At 45.8% G+C, this 19,639-nt stretch overlaps 1 protein-coding gene across 1 annotated transcript; it reads left to right on the top strand.

Annotated features, from left to right (window-relative positions):
* Nucleotides 1–5,635: 5,635 nt before the first annotated feature.
* cpsf3 (cleavage and polyadenylation specific factor 3) lies at nt 5,636–18,423 on the top strand. Its single transcript, XM_023825902.2, has 18 exons — nt 5,636–5,841; nt 6,307–6,370; nt 6,449–6,546; nt 6,673–6,801; nt 7,831–8,008; nt 8,112–8,201; nt 9,061–9,211; nt 10,196–10,371; nt 10,536–10,694; nt 10,995–11,141; nt 13,352–13,504; nt 13,988–14,096; nt 14,219–14,317; nt 15,243–15,337; nt 16,457–16,544; nt 16,675–16,741; nt 16,982–17,078; nt 17,781–18,423. Exons 1-18 carry the CDS (start codon nt 5,771–5,773, stop codon nt 17,880–17,882), a joined length of 2,073 nt encoding a protein of 690 aa, XP_023681670.2. The 5' UTR covers nt 5,636–5,770; the 3' UTR covers nt 17,883–18,423.
* The last annotated feature ends 1,216 nt before the right edge of the window (nt 18,424–19,639 follow it).

Here is a 19,639-nt window from a genome sequence, read left to right as displayed (position 1 = left end):
TTTGGTAAGTCCCGGACCAAACTGCAAACAAGAAGAGCGGACAGACAGGGCCTGCAAATCGCTCACTCGCTTTGCTGTAGTCAAAGCTAAAAGCAGCGCTGTCTTAAGAGAGAGATATTTCAACCCCACCCTGTCCAAAGGCTCAAAAGGGTGATGAGACATGGCGCCCAGCACCAGAGACAGATCCCACAATGGGACTGACGGCTTAGAAACCGGGCGTTTCCAGCAGGCACCCTTCATGGAAGGGCAGATCAGGGGGTGCTGTCCAGCCGGCTTCTCGCCAAAACCCACGTGACAGGCTGAAATCGCAGCCAGATACACTTTAATTTCCCTTTTTCCAACAAACCCTGCAGAAGACAGAGGATTTCCACCACTGAACACTGAAAAGGAAGAGTCGGCCTCAGCCCACACCAATCCTCAAATACTCGCCATTTCCTGCTGTAAAGCGAGCGAGTGGAGAAAGCCCTGTATAGTGTCGATGACCGGTGGGGGCAGCCCTGCAGCGTTCAGGTTCCACCGCTCACGGGCCAAGCCCAAAGAGCTATGTTGTCCGGGTGGGGATGGTAGATTTCCCCTCTCGCCTGTGACAGGAGATCCCGGCGTGGTGGGAGGGGCCACGGCTGACCCTTCAGCAGTTGAACGATCTCTGCCACCCAGTGTCTGGATGGCCAGTGTGGGGCTATCAGAATCAATGACAGACCCTGCTCCCTCACCCTGGCTAATGTGGAGGAAATTAGACTCAGGGGAGGGAACGCATAGAGAAGGATGTTTGGCCAAGGGTGGGCTAGAGCATCCACACCCAATGGTGCATTTTCTTCCCACAGGGAAAAATACAGTGGGCACTGAGCATTTTCCTGCGAGGCGAAGAGATCTACGCCTGCCCGTCCGAATCTCTACCGTATCTGCTCTACTACCTGAGGGTGAAGTCGCCACTCTCTATAGAGGGGGTTTCCTCTGGACAGCAGGTATGCCCCCCTGTTCAGGACAACTGGCACATGTGTCGCATGGAGAGACAAGATCCGGGTGCTGCACCACACGATCAGCTTCCTGGCTAATTGGTGCAGCCGGAGAGAGCGAGTGCCGCCCTGGCGATTGATGTAGGCCACCACTGTTGAATTTTCTGATTTCACCAGAACATGCTGACCCTGGAGAAAATCTAGGAAGTGTTTGAGTGCTAGAAACACTGCAAGCAGTTCCAAATAGTTTATGTACTGTGCGCCTATCTGGGGGGGCCACACGCCATTCACAGCCCTGCCCATCAAGGTTGCACCCCACCCTGACTGGGACGCATCTGTTGTCAGTATAACTTTCGAGGACACCCCCCGTAAAGGGATGCCTGACTCGAGAGCCTCCCTGGTACACCACTGGCGAAGCGCCTTCACACACGCCAAAGTCACCCTCACCGGCCGGCTGAGATGACGGCGAGGGCAAAGACCTAATTGCGCCACCCAGCGCTGAAAGTCCCTCATCATGAGGAGAACTAGATGCACCACAGATATCACTGACACCATTAGCCCCAGCAGACGCAGGCAGAGTCTGTACGAAACCACTTTCCCTAACTGAAAGCGGCCGAGACATTGCATAAAAGACACTATCCTCCTCTCCGCTAACGTAACCCGATACGAGCAGGAGTCTATTTGGAGGCCCAAATATTCCGTGACCTGTGAGGGGGTTAGACGGCTCTTTTCCATATTGATCCTGAAACCCACATCCCTGAAATGAGTGACAACTATTTCGGAATCTGTGATCACTTGCTCCTTTGAACGGGAGCATATTAAATAGTCGTCTATGTAGGACAATATCCTGACGCCGTTGTTTCTCAGTGGTGCCAGAGCCGCCTCCACACACTTGTTGAACACCCTCGGAGCTAGCGACAATCCGAATGGGATCGACTGATACTCGTAGGCTGTGCCTCGGTATGCGAACCTGAGGAACTTCCTGTGTGCGGGATAAATATCTATGTGAAAATAGGCATCTGACAGATCGATCGTCACGAACCAATCGCCAGGACGAATCGACTGACAGAGGATTCTGTGTGTCAACATCCTGAAAGTGTACTTTCGGAGGTGACTGTTCAACACACGGAGGTCCAAGATAGGGCGAAGGGAAGAGCCCTCTTTTTTTGGAATGACAAAGTAACGGGAATAAAAACCCTGCCGGCTTTCCCTTTCTGGGACAACTCTGATCGCTCGCTTGCATAGCAAAGACGCGATCTCGTCCTCTAGAACCTGAGTTGAATCGCCGTCAGCTACAGAAACTAACACACCGATGAACCTGGGTGGCCTCATAGCAAACCCATGTAGACAAAACCCATGGGTGCACCACACATGAGCGCCACTTCATTACCTGAGCAGATAGCGGCCCCTTGAAAAGTTCTGCATCTGCAGCGCCTGGTGATGACATCACCACCACCCTGGGGGGAAGAGAAACTCCAGATAGAGGAGCAAGAGCTCCCCCTGGTGATGGAGTTCGGGAAAGATTTTTTATATCTTTTTTTCTGAACAGTGGGGAGCAAGTCGCCCTCGGCCTTCGGCCTGGCTGCAACAATGCACACTTTATTTTTGTTTCCCCCGAACTGAAAAGTGCTTGGTGACACAAAAAGAGTGCTTGGTGACACTTTGCCACCGAACTCTCGCTCTCCTGAACTCGAGGAGACCGGACAGTGGAGACCCCCTGAACGAGAGGGGCCTGTAAAAGCAGAACACAAGGGTTGTCTGCCCCCAACCTCATCCTCTTTATAGGAGGGGGTGGGTGGGGCCAAGCAGGCATCAGGCGCCCGCTTCTTCTTCCCTTGGCCGGGGTGGGGCAGACGGTTCCTTGCTGCGACAGCTGCAAAGGAGTGCTTCCCCCATGGCCCTGGGTTAGCCGCCCTTGGCTGTTGAGCTGCCTGCTGTCCACCTGGAGCTGGACGCTGGACTCTGGCCCCAGTCTGCCTCCCTCTTGCCATTGCTGCTGCTGCTGCAAAGCTGGATCTGGCTGTCTGAGGGGGGCGAGGCGGCTGTTTGCGAGGTAGATAGAGGTTAAAAGCCTCATCCTCCTGCTTCCTGAGGGAGCTGGTTTCCCTCATTCTGTCCAGGGCTGGGCCAAAAAGACCTTTGGTGGGGTCATAGGCTGCATCCATGACCTCCGCCTTCTGGGCATCCCCCAAGGCAGACAGGTTCAACCAGAGGGCTCTCTCACCTGATACAGCCAAGCCCATCACCCGGCCACAACCTTGCACTGCGCCACGTGAGGAGCGCAGCAGAAGGTCATTCACCACACAAATCTCATCCCACAGGACTGGGTTTGGCACCCCGAAGTCCAGCTGCTGGCCCATCTCCTCCAAGATCTCCGCCTGATATGCAGATAGCAATGTAACTGCATTCAAAGAACACACTGACTGTGCAGCATAAGTGTACATCCTCTGGAAGGTGGATGCAGTCACGCAGTCCATCTTACCGGGCAGAGAAATGTGGGATGAAGCAGAGATAGAGTGGCGGTTTGGGTGGAGGTGTTAGGCCACTGAAGGCTCCACCGCTGGGGGTTTGGCCACAGCTCCTCCATCGCCTAGATTTCCAGCTTAGAGAAGCCCTTGGTGGCAAGCTTTATCTTAAAAGGGCTGGACCAGGAACGACTTATCTCTTTCATGCAAGCCGGAACTGCAGGAAGGAGTTGACGTGCTGAGGGCTGCACAGGTGGGAGCCTCTTCCCATCGTACAGATCCCTCTCTGCCCCCCCGGCATCCTGAGCTGCGGGCCAGGGTATACCCAGCATAACTGCTGCCTGTTTGCAGACCTCATACAGGTTACAGTCTGCCTGAGAACCTGTATCTGTCGTGCTAGGGGGTCGGGACTGATGGGCAGGGAAGGTGGAGTCATCCTCCTCCTCTTCCTCTATATCACCCATATCGAGGTGGTCAGAGTTGGCGTCGCCCTCTGCGTCCTCGTCACCCGGTTCTCCGGCCTCTAGGGAGGGTAAACCCTCAAACAGAGGAGGCAAGTCCGGGGATTCAGTCTCCATCATATCCACCCAGCTCGTAGAAGCTCGCGGGAGATGGGTAATAGTGGCTTGGGGAGCGGCTTTGGACGGGCCCGGGGCCTGTTTGTTAGCCACGGCCACTCTCAGCCTCTACTCACGGATTTTCTCCGGCATCGAGGTACAGTGGACGCAAGTCTGCGGGTCCACTAGCGAAGCCTGAGCATGACTAGCACCCTTGCACACTATGCAAAGAAGGTGGGGATCCCTGCCCGAGATAGTGGCTCCGCATGACGCAGGACATGGGCGGGATGAGGTTTCACCGTCTTTCGGCTCATGCCCTTTGGTGGGGGTAATGGCCGTCGACACTGAGGGGAAGGAGGCAGACAGCGGGAAAGCATAGAACAGAGAAAGACTTGTCACGACACGTTAGTCTGTCGGTTCATCGCGTATCCGGATGGGCTGAAAAGGCCGTCCACGAGGGGAGTCACTCGGAGCGCGCGAAATGCCGGTTAACCCGCAAAACTAACGGCACAGAAGGCTTGCCTTGACGCGTTTAGGCCACGCAACAGGTGAATACAACCGCACCAGTAGTAAAACTGGAATGGAGAAAAACCTGTGCTTACTGAGTGGCTCGACAGATAGCTCGCTTTGACGCGGTAGCCGATCCGGCAATGCTGACCGAACAGCGAGAACTTTCTCAACGTGGGAATATCTCAGCCCAGTACCGCACTAGAGCCAAAATCGTGTTCGTCAACAGACTCCAACAACGGGCCGTCTGCAAACAGTTAAGCGAGATCAGCTAACTAGCCTGGCTGAGGGAGCTTCTAGTTCCTCACGGGAAGAAAGCACAAATGAGCCGTCAGGGAGGTCGACCGCATTAATAGGGCAGGGGCGGAGCCTGGTCGCAGGTCTACCTGTCCATCACAGAAGAACGTGGTGTCATTGGAGTTTCCGTAGTTGGTCACGCCCAAAGTGATTCCCCATAGTGAAACACCGAGCGAAGTTAGCAAAAGAACGGGGTTTATTCAGGGATCCGGACAGACATAGACGAATGAATACAATGACAGATCTGGGAAGACGCGGACTAAATACACAGGACAAGCCAAGAGAAACAGGAAATAGGTGATGACAATCGGGAATTGACACGAGGTGACGAGGGGGGCGTGGCACACACGAGGATCGTACGAGCAGGGCGTAACACCTACACATCATTATTCTTAAGCATATGATCATGCATAAATTTGAAATCTTATACATTAATACTAAATGAAAATTATATGGGTGTCCCGGTTAAATAATCCTTCTAATGTAAAGTTTTTTTAAGTGTGGCATGGTGGCTCAGTGGGATAAAACTTTGTGCCCACACCTCTACAACCGGAGATCTGGCTGGCACCCCTGCTCTGCCTGTGTGGTGTTTAAACTGTAGAATGAAAGGTTTTTTTCAATTAATTAAATCTTTTGAGTTCGTTCAAATAAAATTAATTATATATAATTATAAACATTCCATATTGATGATACACCTCCAAATTTTGTTATATTGTATATAATACGTATTTATTATTAGGCACACTGACTCGTTCAAACGTCTATACATCGTTACGCCGGAGGGTGGCGGAAAAGAGGATATTCTAGTGTTTCGTTTACGTTTATTCCCGGAACTCATTGTACCGGAAGTTGCCTGGTAGTTGTTTCCACACGACGGTGATTCGTTGTGGGACCGGAAAGTTGCCGCAGTTTCGTCACATTTATGGTGGGAAAGTAGGTTTATTAGCAAATTATGTTAGTGTAATTTTATCTATTTAATGTAGAAGTTATGGCCACAAAACGGAAAGCGGATATATCGGTACCTGCCGAGGAGAGTGACCAGCTCCTTATAAGGCCACTGTAAGTTTTCTTTTTCTTATAGTCCTTTTGGTTTGAAAGTGGTGTACCTGACAGTTTTGCATTTCAGGTTAAAGCTTGATTTAATATTTATTAAGTCAATTTAAGTCAGGTTGCCAAAGGAATGTCTGGAATGATCTGTAGATAACTATAAATTGCATTATATAAAATCTATATTGTAATTTGCCTACGATGCTTCCTTAAGAAAATAATCTCAGTAATGATAATGATTACGGTTTTAAGACAGTGTTTAAACTCCCGAAAATTGCGTTTGCTTTTGTTATAAATTTACCCACATGACTGCGAACAAAAACGAAATATATCTTTTGGGCAAGGAGTGCGCGTAGTTGTATAAAGAAGAGCATTTTAAAGAAGAAACGGCAATTCAGGGTGACTTATTTTTTTTAGCAATTATTAAGTCTGACATACATGAGGTTGCTGAATTTACTTTTTTCTGTGCTTTAACAGTGGCGCCGGGCAGGAGGTAGGCAGGTCATGTATTATCTTGGAATTCAAAGGAAGAAAAATCATGGTAAGGTATCTTTGCTTAAGTACAGTGCATTTCAATTTGGAAGAAGTGCCTGGTGCCTTAATTTGTGTATCTCTACAGCTCGACTGTGGCATCCACCCAGGTTTAGAGGGCATGGATGCACTTCCATACATTGACTTGATTGACCCGGCCGAGATCGATCTTCTGTTGATCAGCCAGTGAGTCGGCCTTGTTTCCCTGTCCTTTGCACCCAACTCTGTGCTTGTGCTGTTTGCCTGTGATAGAGGGTGGCTTGCTGAATACAAAAAATTGAGCCACTTCTTTTGTTGTTTGCCCCCCTCAAGTTTCCATTTGGACCACTGTGGTGCTTTGCCATGGTTTCTACAGAAGACAAGCTTCAAAGGAAGAACCTTCATGACACATGCTACTAAAGCCATCTACCGATGGCTCTTATCAGATTATGTCAAAGTCAGGTGGGTGAGCTTTTGTTACGTAACTGGAATGAAAAATGGGCAAAAAACTAGAGATATTAAATAGGTCATTTCAATGAATTAAGAAACCCACATATGATTATAAGATGATAAATCTTAAGCCGAGGCCTTTTTCATCTACACCAGTGGTTCTCAAACTTTTTCTATCCTTCCACACTTGACAGGAAGAAATATATGGCAATGACATCAAACTCATCCTCACTGGCAATGACATCAAACTCATTAATTTCTTCAGTAACTTTTGTTAAGCAAAAAAAACAACTTTCACTTCAAACAACTTTTGTCACTACACTGCTCCAATAGTCTGCACTTTAAAAAAAAAAAAAAAAGGCAAGTTAAGCAGAATTTGCACTTGTCTGGAAAATGTGGAAATATAACAATAAAATTCAGTCTGTATAAACAAGAACAAATGCAGAAACTTGTGAAGAGAGGTGAACAAGGCATTTAGCGAGAGTTTACTTTGTTGGGTTTCATATTGTCAGCTGCCAAAGTTTTCAAACATATATACAGAAATACAGACAGGCGCCTCATCTCTTACCACATTAACAGTGGAACCCAGAGCAAGATATGCTTCATCATATTTCCTTTTTGGCTTCTTGTTTTGTTTTTGCCAGTTTTCATCACTAGCTTCATGACTCTCAGAAGCACCACATGTTTTTCTTTTCCTACCTGTTAAATATCTGTCCCTTTTGACCCTTTAAGGCTCTGAAAGCAGTGAATGAGCAGGTTGCTAACGGAACCGTGAAAATGACTCTGATGTTAAACATCAGTTCTGTACGACTTTCCCCCAGGTCTCTTGCGCCCCACCTGTCTTGACTCCATGCCCCACACTTTGAGAATCACTGATCTACACTTTCCTTATCCTTTTTTTTTAAGTTTGTATAGCCCAGCAGGTTAGGATGATGATGAATCATGATGATCATGATGAATAGTACTTCGCTGTGGAATTACTTCACTATTAACTCTGTTACATTCATCATATTACATTTTTTTGTCTTTTTTTGCATACAGCAATATCTCAGCGGACGACATGCTCTACACAGAGACTGATTTGGAGGAGAGCATGGACAAGATAGAGACCATCAACTTTCATGAAGTGAAGGAGGTGGCTGGCATCAAGTTCTGGTGCTACCACGCTGGCCATGTCCTGGGGGCCGCCATGTTCATGATCGAGATCGCGGGTGTGAAGGTTCGTCACCTCGCCCTGGTTTGACACTGCTCAGATCTGCAAAGGATCATGGGGTTTTTTAGGTTGCAGTCTAAGTAGGTTGTTTTCTCCTGTCGTCCTTCAGCTGCTCTATACAGGAGACTTTTCCCGCCAGGAAGACAGACACTTGATGGCAGCTGAGATCCCCAGTGTGAAACCTGACATCCTTATCATTGTGAGTCCTTTTTAATAGCCTGTTATTAATGTATAATTTGAGGGTAACACAGCCTGCATTTCTTTTAGGGAAATGTGAGCGTGACTAAATTATTCATTTGTATTGTCATAAATTCTTAGCTATTGAGTGTTTTTTATTTGGGTGCCACACATTGGTCTTTCATTTTACAACTTTCTGTGGTGCACAGTAAATCCCTGTATCTGGCATTCAGTAATCGGCACACTCAAGTAACCGGTATCATTCTAAAACACCAGTATAAAAATCAAGTATTCAGAATACTAAAAAAAAATATCAATTTATTAAACAATACAGCAAAGTAAAAATAATAACAAAAAAAACATTGTGCAATGCAAATGTCAGTTCCTGCGTTTGCCTACAGAGCCGCACACTTTAATAGTCATTCTGCTTGCCCCGCCATTGATCCCTGGCAGTGACATGGCAATGTGTTAAAATAATGGTACAATAATCATTACAGTGTGTGTAGAACTAAGTGTAAGAAATTTGTGAGAATTCAAAAGCGACTTTCAGCTATCTGGAAAATTCAGCTCCGGCAGGGAATCTCCACGGTCAGGGCCTCAGGCCTGAACTTGCTGGATTCAAGATCTTTATCGTACTGTGATTTGAAACAGATGCTATGAATTTATTTATCTTAATGTGTTTTTCAGTTTTAGTTCTGGTAACCAAAATAATATTATTGTTCTAGTTATATACTTAACCTAAGTAATTTCTTTCATGTTACCTAGTTAGTTGATTAATTGACGTGTATCACATTTGTTGCCACAGTTTTGCCCAGTAATGAGCCGTAATGGCTGGTCAGCGTGATGCTGAGGTTCATAACATGTCCATGCTCATCTCTTAGGAGTCCACCTACGGCACGCACATCCACGAGAAGCGTGAGGAGAGGGAAGCCCGTTTCTGCAACACCGTGCACGACATCGTTAACAGGGAGGGCCGCTGCCTCATCCCCGTGTTCGCGCTGGGGAGAGCCCAGGAGCTGCTGCTTATCCTGGGTCAGCTCCTTCCCATGATGCACCTGTCTGAATATGGGCAGCTGGTCACATCTGGCAGTGTTAGCATCTGATATTGTGGTTTCTATTAATGTGCAGCAGTTGCATTCTTGTTAGAATTGCTTCCTGTAATTCAAGTATGAAGGGTTAATTACACTCATGGCATTTTGGCGCAGTGGGTAGCAGTGTTGTCTTACACTTCCCAGTGAGGTTTTTCAAACTGAAGTCCACAGTAGGGCTGGGCGTATCTAAAAACAAAATCTTATGCCCATGACATTAAGTGGGGGTCCTTCAATTTTTTAGTTAAAAGAAAAATGTGAAAGGGTGAAAAAAACACGTATACCGATAATAATCCACTAAAGAAATACTTGCTTGATAATTAGCAGTGTTGATCATTGTTTTTTAGTTTCTGTGGAAAACGATCAGTCAGCAGGCCTGATTTAATTACAATTTAAAAACATGAATAATGTCTAAAACATTGATTCACAAACCTATGATAAGCCCTTATCAATATAACCAACAATTGCACACAGCAGCGGGTGACTCAGTGGGTTAAGCCTGTGTGCCTGTAATCAGAGGGGTGCCGGTTCGAACCCATCTTAGGCAGGTATTTTTTGGGGGCAGCGTGTGGCTCAGTGGGCTAAGCCGTGTGCCTGTAATCACAAGGTCGCCGGTTCAAGCCCAGCCTCAGCACGTCTGCGGGTCCTTGAGCAAGACCCTCAGCCTCAGCACGTCTGCGGGTCCTTGAGCAAGACCCTCAACCCCCAGCTCCCTGATAATATTGTCATATCACCCAGCCCTACTCCACAGCCCCCCATATATTTCCATATAATCTAGGGTCTATGGTGTGGTGTATTAAGAATTGAAGTTTTCTTCAGTAGAAGAAAAGCGCAGGGTGGTGTCTGCTGTCACATCAAAGAACCTACTGGTGTGCGCACAATGTTAAGTGAAGCTGACGTTGCATGTGCCCTGTGACGCCCCGAATAGACGAGTACTGGCAGAACCACCCGGAGCTCCACGACATCCCCATCTACTACGCCTCCTCGCTGGCAAAGAAGTGCATGGCCGTTTACCAGACCTACGTCAATGCCATGAACGACAAGATCCGCAAGGCCATCAACATCAACAACCCCTTCGTCTTCAAGCACATCAGTAACCTCAAGGTGGGTCAGCTCAGGGGCTTGTGGGAGTCGATTAGCAGAAGATTTTCGCATTCATTCATATACAGAACTTTAAAATGAGTCTTCTGCTAGACTTTTATTTTGAAACTTTGGTGAATCCCCTCCTAACTGCTAAAACATTGAGCCAAGCCGCCCTCCCACAACAGAGCATGGACCACTTTGATGACATCGGACCCAGTGTGGTGATGGCGTCGCCGGGAATGATGCAGAGCGGCCTCTCCAGGGAGCTTTTTGAGAGCTGGTGCACAGACAAGCGCAATGGTGTCATCATCGCCGGCTACTGCGTGGAGGGGACCCTGGCCAAAGTGAGTCGGGTTCCAGCAAGTAACCGACGTATCACACACCAGTCCTCCTGTCCAAATGATGCGGATTCAATTTGTGTCAAGTGAAACATCCTGTATCCAGTGAAGGTGTTTGAGAATGAATGGTGTCAATGTCAGACAGACCAGAAATGGTGTTGGAAAGATGTTGATGGTTGTCAGAGATTGTTGTTTGATGCACAACTGGACTTCCAGTGTATAGGCGCCTTAGGGATGGCCGAGGGTGATCTCATGTCTCCTGTTCATGGTATTCGACACCCCATAATTCTCTTGTCTCCACCACAGCATATCATGTCCGAACCGGAGGAGATAACCACCATGTCTGGGCAGAAGCTGCCCCTCAAGATGTCCGTGGACTACATCTCCTTTTCTGCTCACACGGACTACCAGCAGACCAGCGAATTCATCCGTGCCCTCAAGCCCCCTCATGTGGTGAGCTTCTGTTACTGCACTCGGCTGCCATGTTTTATTAGTTTTTTTTCCATAGGCCAGTCTATATAAACAATATGCATATAGACTGTCAGTCTTCAGACAGGCACAAAACACAGACTGATCACAGCGACACATACATGTTCAGACCTACGGGGGGGTCACATTTCTTTAAAACAAAAATCCGGGGTCATTGGAAACATAAGTAGGTTGACGTTTGCATTCCCATATCAGCAGTTATCAGCTGTAGCAGAAGTAATATTTGATGTTTTATTAACATGTTAATCGGAATCTTAAAATGAGATTTAATAACTGGAATTTAATCTACCTGACAAGAAATTGTATTTATTTATGGCTATTTTTGGTTATTGTCTGTGTTAAGTGTTTCATGCCCTGTTTTATCTTTTAAGCAAATATTAAGTACTTTCACTTAGATCCATAAGTATTTGGACACTTATGCAAATTTTGTAATTTTCTCTCTGTATACCACCACATTGAATCTGAAATAAAGCAATCAAGATGTGAACCAAGTATAGATTTTCAGCTTTAATTTAATTTAGGGTTTAACTTAAGGTATTAAATTAAGCTGTTGTGAAATGCTATCACAGCGAATGGAAGGCTGATACTGAAGCTTTACCCTTTGTTTCCGCTGAGAGACGTGCGGCGTGACTCATTTCCCCGCGCGTACAAGTTATCTTAGGTTAGCGTTCACGGTTTGACTTGATTCAGATCGAGTTCTAGGTAATTTTTTTTTCAAACTGTTTGGTTCGACTTTTAAGAAATTTGAGTTCTAATGAGTTCAAGAACTGAGGTACCACTGTATGTGATGTTTTAATAGTGCCCATGACAAGTCTGGAAGCCATGGACATCACCAAGCACTGAGTTTCCTCCCCTGAGATGCTTTGCCAGGCCTTCACTGCTGCCGCCTTCGGTTGCTGCTTGTTTATTGGTCTTTCTGCCTTCAGTTTTGTCTTTAGTAATTGAAAATCATGCTCTGTTGGGTTGAGATCAGGTGCCTTGGCCAGTGATGAATATCCCATTTTTTACCTTGAGAAACTGATGTTTTAGCAGTATGTTGGGTCATCATCCATTTCCATTGTAATGCACCTTCCAATCAGTTTTGCAGCATTTGGCTGAATCTGAACAGATAGTACAGCCCTATACACTTCAGAATTCATCCTGCTACTTCTGTCAGCAGTCACATCATCAATAATCACCAGCGATCCAGTTAAATAGGCAGCTGTACATGCCCATAGCATAACACTGCCTCACCATGTATGACAGACGGTGTGGGATGCTTCCGATCATGAGCTTTGTTTCTCCAGAGTTTTCTCTTCCCATCAGTCTGATACAAGTTGATCTTAGTTTCATCTTTACAAAGAACTTTATTCCAGAATTCAACAGGCTTTTTAAGATGTTTTCTGGCAAAGTTTAATCTGGCCTTCCTGTTCTTCAGAGTTACCAGTTTGCATCTAGAGGTAAACCCTCTGTATATACATTCATGAAGACGTCTCTTGATTGTAGACTTTGACAGTGATATTCCTTTCTCAAGAGTGCTCTCGACCTGGCTACATGTTTTGAAAGGGGTGTTTCTTCACCAAGGAAAGAATTCTGCGATCATCCACATTAGTTGTATTCCCTGGTCTGGTTGGTTTGGGCACTCATCGAGTTTTAGCTTCCTCACTGATAGGTTTATTTTCTTTTTCCAGCAACCTGAAAAAAAATGACCACCTTCACTTGCATTGACACCTCTTTGGACCTCATTGAGCTCCAGTGAATAGTTTCCAAATGCAGATTCAGTGCTTGGAATCAACTCCAGACCTTTTATCTACTTAATCTGTCATGGAGTAACAAGGGAACAGGCCACACCTGGCCAAGAATCTGTGAAAGACTCTGTGAAAACTGGCTGTAATTTCTGAAAGCTTAATGCAATCTTTGTTAATCCCCTTAAATTAAAGCTGAAAGTCTATACTTCCATCATATTTTGATCATTTCATTTCATATCCATTGTGATGACATACAGAGAGAAGATTACAAAAAATAGCAAAAATGTTGAAATACTTATGGATCTAACCGCATTTAACACAATATTGCTGCTAGACATCCTTGCATTTCATTCCACATTGTACCAAGAATAACTGTATATGTGACAAGTAAGACTTTGGTCTGATATCTGTCTGTTTTTACCTGCCCCCCCCCCCCCCCCCCCACAGATCCTGGTGCACGGGGAGCAGAATGAGATGGCCCGCTTGAAAGCCGCCCTGATCCGCGAGTACGAGGACAATGACGAGGTCCACATTGAGGTGCACAATCCCCGCAACACCGAGGCTGTCACGCTCAACTTCAGGGGGGAGAAGCTGGCCAAGGTGAGCATTCAGCGCTTGGAGCTGCATACAGTCCAGTGAGCTAAACCCCGTCCATCACCACCTGGGGACCTGGGGGTCGTCGGGTCGCGGTGGTTTATCCCTGACCATTCATCATAACCTTGGATAGAAGATGAAATGACTAATTACTGAGTGCTTTGTGTGTATTTATATATGTGAGTGTGTGTGTGTGTCTGTGTGGGGGGGGGGGGGCGCATGGGTGTGTAACATTGTTTTTTTTTTTTTTTTTTAAACTTTGTGGGGACATTTTTTCAGTCCCCACAAGGGAAAACTCAATTCTATAAAAATCGGAGAATGCAATCAAAAAATGCAAGTCTTGTATTTTATTTGGTTACTTATGGTTGAGGTTCGGGCTGGGTAGGGGTTAAGGTTATCAGGCGTGGGATCAGGGTTATGCCCATAGAAATGAAAGGAGAGTGCCCGCAAAGATGCAGATAACTAATCTGTGTGTGATTCCTGTTGTAGGTCATGGGTTCTCTAGCTGACAGGAAGTGTGTGCAAGGTCAGAGAGTCTCTGGCATCCTCGTGAAACGCAACTTCAGCTACCACATCCTCACCCCGTCCGATCTGTCCAGTAAGTGGCCTCCGACATTCTGCTGTGTTAAGCAGAGCCTGCCTGTGCCTCAACATGTCTCCCGCGGACCACATGGCCAATGTCCCGCTATTGCCCTGAGGTCTTGAGTCCGTCTCCCGCAGATTACACAGACCTGGCCATGAGCACGGTGAAGCAGACGCAGGCTGTCCCTTTTACTGGACCCTTCCCCCTGCTGGTCAGCCAGCTGCGCAACCTGGCAGGTAAGTCGCAGCATCTGCCCCCTGCAGGTCTGTCTGCTCATTACGTGTGTTAGTAATATTTCAGTACGTGATTTTAATTATCCTAATCAAGTTTCACGCTTTATTTGTCAAATACACAAACATACACTGGCATGTGTAGTGGTTTTTTCCACCAGGTTGCTGGATTATGCTGAAAAGGAAATATGTAAATCAAAGACATAATATAAATATAATATATTATAATATAAATATAATATAATTATAATGTAAAAAATATCATTAAAAAATTGATAAATACAACATAAGCAATAAAAGCAATAATTGAAGTATGTTTATTCATTAAAGTATATTCCATTTACTACACATTTGACTTATATGTTTGTACCTAGATACATTATTTTCATTTTTACATGCCAAAACTGCATTTAGTAGTAGAACTGCATTCTGCCAATGATTAAACATTTCTATTTAGTTTAAATTACATTTTTAATAGTATTATACATGTGGAATTTTTAGTAATGTTTTTAGTAATGTTACTTAGAATTAAAGATTATAATTGTGCATTGATGTACTGCTGAGATTCGCATGGCAGCCACTACGTGTCTGGTTAGAAAATTAATCACCACCCCTTTGACCAATCAGATTTGAGAATTCAGCAGCGCCGTGGTATAATTAAACAGTAATATTCAGGTGGGAGGGGAATAATCTGACAAACGTGGAAAATGAATTGTCCCTTTTATCTGGGCAGATAATTGAAGGGATTATGGTTGCTGGGAAACAGCTTTCAGCACAACCATGCATCAGTTTAATTTACCATCTAATTTATCCTCTGATGTGGGAGGTGACGTGGCCTCTGCTGCCCCCTGCTGTCATGTTCCCATGTGCAATAGCCTTGTGGGGACACAGTTTGTGTGATGAGGGCCATGACCATCTTCCTGTTCTGCAGGAGATGTGGAGGAGCTGGAGATCCCCGACCGGACTGCTCTGAGAATCTTTAAGAACATCACCCTAGTGCACGAGGTCGGGGTGGTGGTGCTGGAGGTGAGACCTGTGTGTGAGTGACTGACTGAGTAAGAGACAGAGAGAGAGAAATTATAGTGTTCATGGTGTGACAGTTCATATTTTTAAATAATGTATTGTAATACTTCAATAACTTAAAACTTTGTTTTCATTCTTCTTTAGAAGGCCTGACATAGCAATGCTTTTTGGATATTACCCAAGAACGGTGCATTTAACAAATTCCTGAAGGCACGGGAGTGAATAGTCACTCCGGTACTCAGTGCTTGATATGTTGACAAAAATAAAACAAAACAGCTGAACAGTGCTTTTGCGCCCACATAGTGCTGTCAGTTACATAACAACATCTACACTTACACAGTGTCGTCTGCAAGGCTAGTGCAAAAAAACAGCTGAGAGAGCCTGGTGGAAGAGGCACGCTAGCTGACACACGTCCGCTACGCTGTTTTTGTTACTATAGTAATACAGGGCTTGCTACAGCCACGGGAGATGTGATTGTGAGGTGAGGTTTTAAGCAGGAGGAGTGTTAGCCTAATAATTGTGCATAAGAGCACTGTAAACACACTGATAGCCTGGCTGGGAGGTTACACTCGGAGTGGAACCAGCACACAGGCTTATAGACGCACGTCACCCCAGATCCGGCGTAGCTGGTGAGCCTGCTGTCTGCACAGCCCCCAGAACCTCGGGAGGTTCGGCCTGAACGCTCACCAAGTGCACACTGCTCAGGCACTTGTGTAATTATTGTGTAATTATTGATATGCTTGAAACAGGGGAGGCTTCTGATGCACATAATGTTACCGCTTGAGGTTTTGCGTGCATATTACATAATATAATATATTAGCGTGTGTAAGGGGTGTGTGTTGATATTTCCATAGTGTGGTTTGCTTAATTGTCACCCTTAAGCTGGAAAAGTACTGTGGATTTTCCATGGGTCAGTGGAAGGTACGGAAAAAGGCTTAAAATCCGATTCTGTACTGCATGTGCTCAAATGAACATAAGAATAAGATTTTTTTTCCTGCCAAAAATGTCTTTACAGCACGTTTTAAGGAGAATTTTTTTTATTTACCATCAGAATAATACTGAATAACTGGTGTTTCTTGTGTGTCCAACTGTTTTTTTTTTTTTCCCTTTCTGTCCCACTAGTGGATTGCCAACCCATTAAACGACATGTATGCCGACGCTGTCACTACTGTGGTTTTAGAGGTCCAGTCCAACCCGAAAGCCCAGAAAGGTCAGAGAATAGTCTACCTATAAATCAAGTGTAAAATCTGGGGCATCCTACTGGAGACACTGGTGATACACTGGAGACACTTTGGGCCTGTTTGGCAAGTATTTAGCTGCTGTCTCTCTTCTGTTCATAGTCATGGATTCCAAGAAGGGCAAAGTGGACACAGAAGTGTATCAGAAGAGATTGGAAATCATGCTACAGTAAGTGCATTTGCGTCTTTGCCGGTGTGTAACTCACCAAACCAGGGAACTAAACCGGAATCGACCAAACGCTACCCAGTCTGGGAAGCCCCTTCAGTACTTACACAGCAGAGGTGCTGGGTGCCCCCCCCACTGAAACACTCTATCGCTCCACATTGCGGTTTCTCCTGTGGTGCCCGCCTGCTTTCGTCAGTCCACCACATTAATTGCTTTTCCCTTTTCGGTTCCCATCCGCTGCAGAGACATGTTTGGTGAAGACTGTGTGGATTTTAAGGATGAGAAGAACCCGTCAGTGACGGTTGACGGGAAGACGGCGTACATCTGCCTGGAGACCCGGGTGAGTCTCTCCGAGTTCCTGCTTCTCCATCTTCTCCTAGGCTGCATGCGGACGGCGGCACGTCAGGACGTGCCTCTGATGTAGTTGTTAGGAGAAATGCTTCATCTGAGGTACCTCTGCTGAGCTGTAACTCATCACAGTACAAAGCCTCCAAAGTAAACTAGCTCCAGATAATCGGTATTTATCTCCAATAGCTTTTGAAATATAATGAGGCTTCATTCGCCATTTGCACAAGTATAGGTACATTGGAACGCTTCTTTTCACATATCATGTTCTTCTCTGAGACATACCCACATATATACAATTGAGAGTGAAATTTGTGGTGCAAGCGCAGCATTCTGCCCTTTATCCAGCACCACCGGAGCATTGCGAGAGGTTAAGGGCTTTGCTGAAAGGCCTAACGGTGATCTGCCTATTCTGCCAAAGCACGAACCTTGAGTCAGTCCCCTCCACGCTGCAGGCCAGTGTTTCCCACTTCGGGGACCCCGGGAAAGCCCACATTCTTGCACCCTCTCAGCTCTTTGCCAGACAGTCCCAAGTCCTACTGGGAGCTGGAAGGGAGTAAAAGTATGAACTGTCTGGCGGGTCCCTGAGGACCGGATTGCGAAACACTGCTGTAGCCCACTTCCCCAGCTCTCTGAAAGCCTGTGGTCTCAGCTCTAACATGTTTGCTGACTGCCTCTCTCTGTTGGGGGGGCGTAGACCGTGGACTATGAGGAGGGTAGCGCCGAGGATGAGTCCCTGAAGGAGATGGTGGAGCTGGCAGTGCAGAGACTATACGACGCACTGTGCCCAGCCCTCTGAGGATGCCCGCTGTCCCCCGTGGTTTAGCGAGTCGGGTCGTGCTGAAGCTGCCCGGAACAGGCCACAAGAACCACAGCCCTAGCCGCTTGCAGACCCATGGCTGCTGTTTTAGACGTGCTGAAGTGAAGGGGCACATCTGAAAACTTGGTGAAACATCCAGTACAACATGTTTGTATTTTTTATTTTATCCACTGAGCTTATGGTCACTTGTATCAGTGTGATGTGTTTGGGATATTTTCCCAATAGCCTGCTGTTTCATAGAATTAGCGGACAGTGACATTTTGTTGAACATGAACGGAATATTCCAGACTTATAGGATGCAATTAACATGCTAGAGTAATGTCCACTAAATCACATTTTTTGTAAGCTGTAAAGTACAGAGTTTGTTGGTGATTTATTAAGGTAATAAACTTTTTTTTACCCTTATGGTTTTGACTTCAGCTTCTAAATCAAGAAACCATTACTGAACCCGGTCTTGTATTCCAAGCAGGCTAAAATCAGATGCATGGCCTATAATAAAATTTGGCTCCATTTTCATTGATATCATGAAGTGATATTTGTCATCAAACCATGGACATTTTATCTGAGTACATGACTGGCATAAGTACAGCTGAGGTCTGTTTCTCATATGTATGAAGAAATCATCCCATCTGAGAGTCAGACCTGGGATCTTGCCTTTAGACTCGCCACTCCTTGCACTGCTACTCTTTGGTAAAGTCAAACTTGCTTGAATCTTTCTGGTAAGTCAACTTGATCAACTATCACAATCATTTGGTGGTGGCAAAAATGACTTGGGCTCTTTCTTGATGTTTTAAAATAAGTTACTATGGCACACTGCATGTTTAATCTGCCTTTAAGTAGCTGGCACAGCCAAACGCCTCTCAAAGCCAGCCTCCATGGCTTTGTATAGCTGCCTGTGATTTCCGATTGCATGCCCCCAAAATAGAAAGTGCTCTCAGCGGCCATCCTGACAGACTGTATAATCTTTGCAAGGCATCTCAGAGAAACGCCTTGGCAAAGTACTTGCCGGGACCCAAGGCTCAGCCCCGGACATGCCGCTACCCCCCCTGAACAATATCCTGCCGATATCAAATGTGTCACGTTCTCCATCTACACGTGGAAGGCATCCGACTAAGGAAACCTAAAAGCAGAAAATATACAAATGTTGAACCCAGATTTTTCAATTGTACCATATATGAATTAAACATATAACATTTAAGCTGAATTGTGGATTTTACAGGGTATTTTACCTAGTATTTTATGGAGTTTGTGTGACATCAGCATCTGTGTGTCAAACAGTATTACAACCAAACCTCACTTAAACTATGTAACCTAACCCATGCAGCCTCTGTACCTGATTTCAGGTAATGCAGCCTGTATTGCTGAATATTTCCTGAAACACATGATAGGACCACATGATTAACTGAACTACCCCTTAGCAACATTCTCACTGCATACATGTGCCAGGTGAAAGTCACACCAACCACACATCACCTCTCACTCTCAAAGGGGGACTGAACCCTAAAGCAGGAACTGCCAAACATGCCAAATGATCACCTAACACAGTGGTTCCCCCCCCCCCTTCAAACTATCAGATTCAAATTCAAACTTTGAATTTTTTTCTAATTGAGCGAAACAAATGCAATTACGAAATACAAATGGTGCGATTTCACCGCTGTGGGAGAAAAAAAGATCAATCAATTAAAAATAAGTCTAAGTTTGAAATTATGCTAATGCAGATTTAACATTCCTGTTAA

This window comes from Paramormyrops kingsleyae, chromosome 19 (genome assembly GCF_048594095.1).
Source record: "Paramormyrops kingsleyae isolate MSU_618 chromosome 19, PKINGS_0.4, whole genome shotgun sequence".
In the NCBI taxonomy this organism is placed as follows: Eukaryota; Metazoa; Chordata; class Actinopteri; order Osteoglossiformes; family Mormyridae; genus Paramormyrops; species Paramormyrops kingsleyae.
The sequence above is the reverse complement of the archived record's forward strand: the minus strand, read 5'-3'. Positions and strand labels throughout refer to the sequence as shown.

What these genes read in the sequence shown, in the direction of transcription:
- cpsf3 (XM_023825902.2), top strand. Translation starts at nt 5,771, where the DNA reads ATGGCCACAAAACGGAAAGCGGATATATCGGTACCTGCCGAGGAGAGT. An exon ending in CAACCCGAAAGCCCAGAAAG is followed by an intron (nt 16,545 to 16,674) that starts GTCAGAGAATAG and finishes TTCTGTTCATAG; the next exon opens with TCATGGATTCCAAGAAGGGC. An exon ending in AGATTGGAAATCATGCTACA is followed by an intron (nt 16,742 to 16,981) that starts GTAAGTGCATTT and finishes CATCCGCTGCAG; the next exon opens with AGACATGTTTGGTGAAGACT.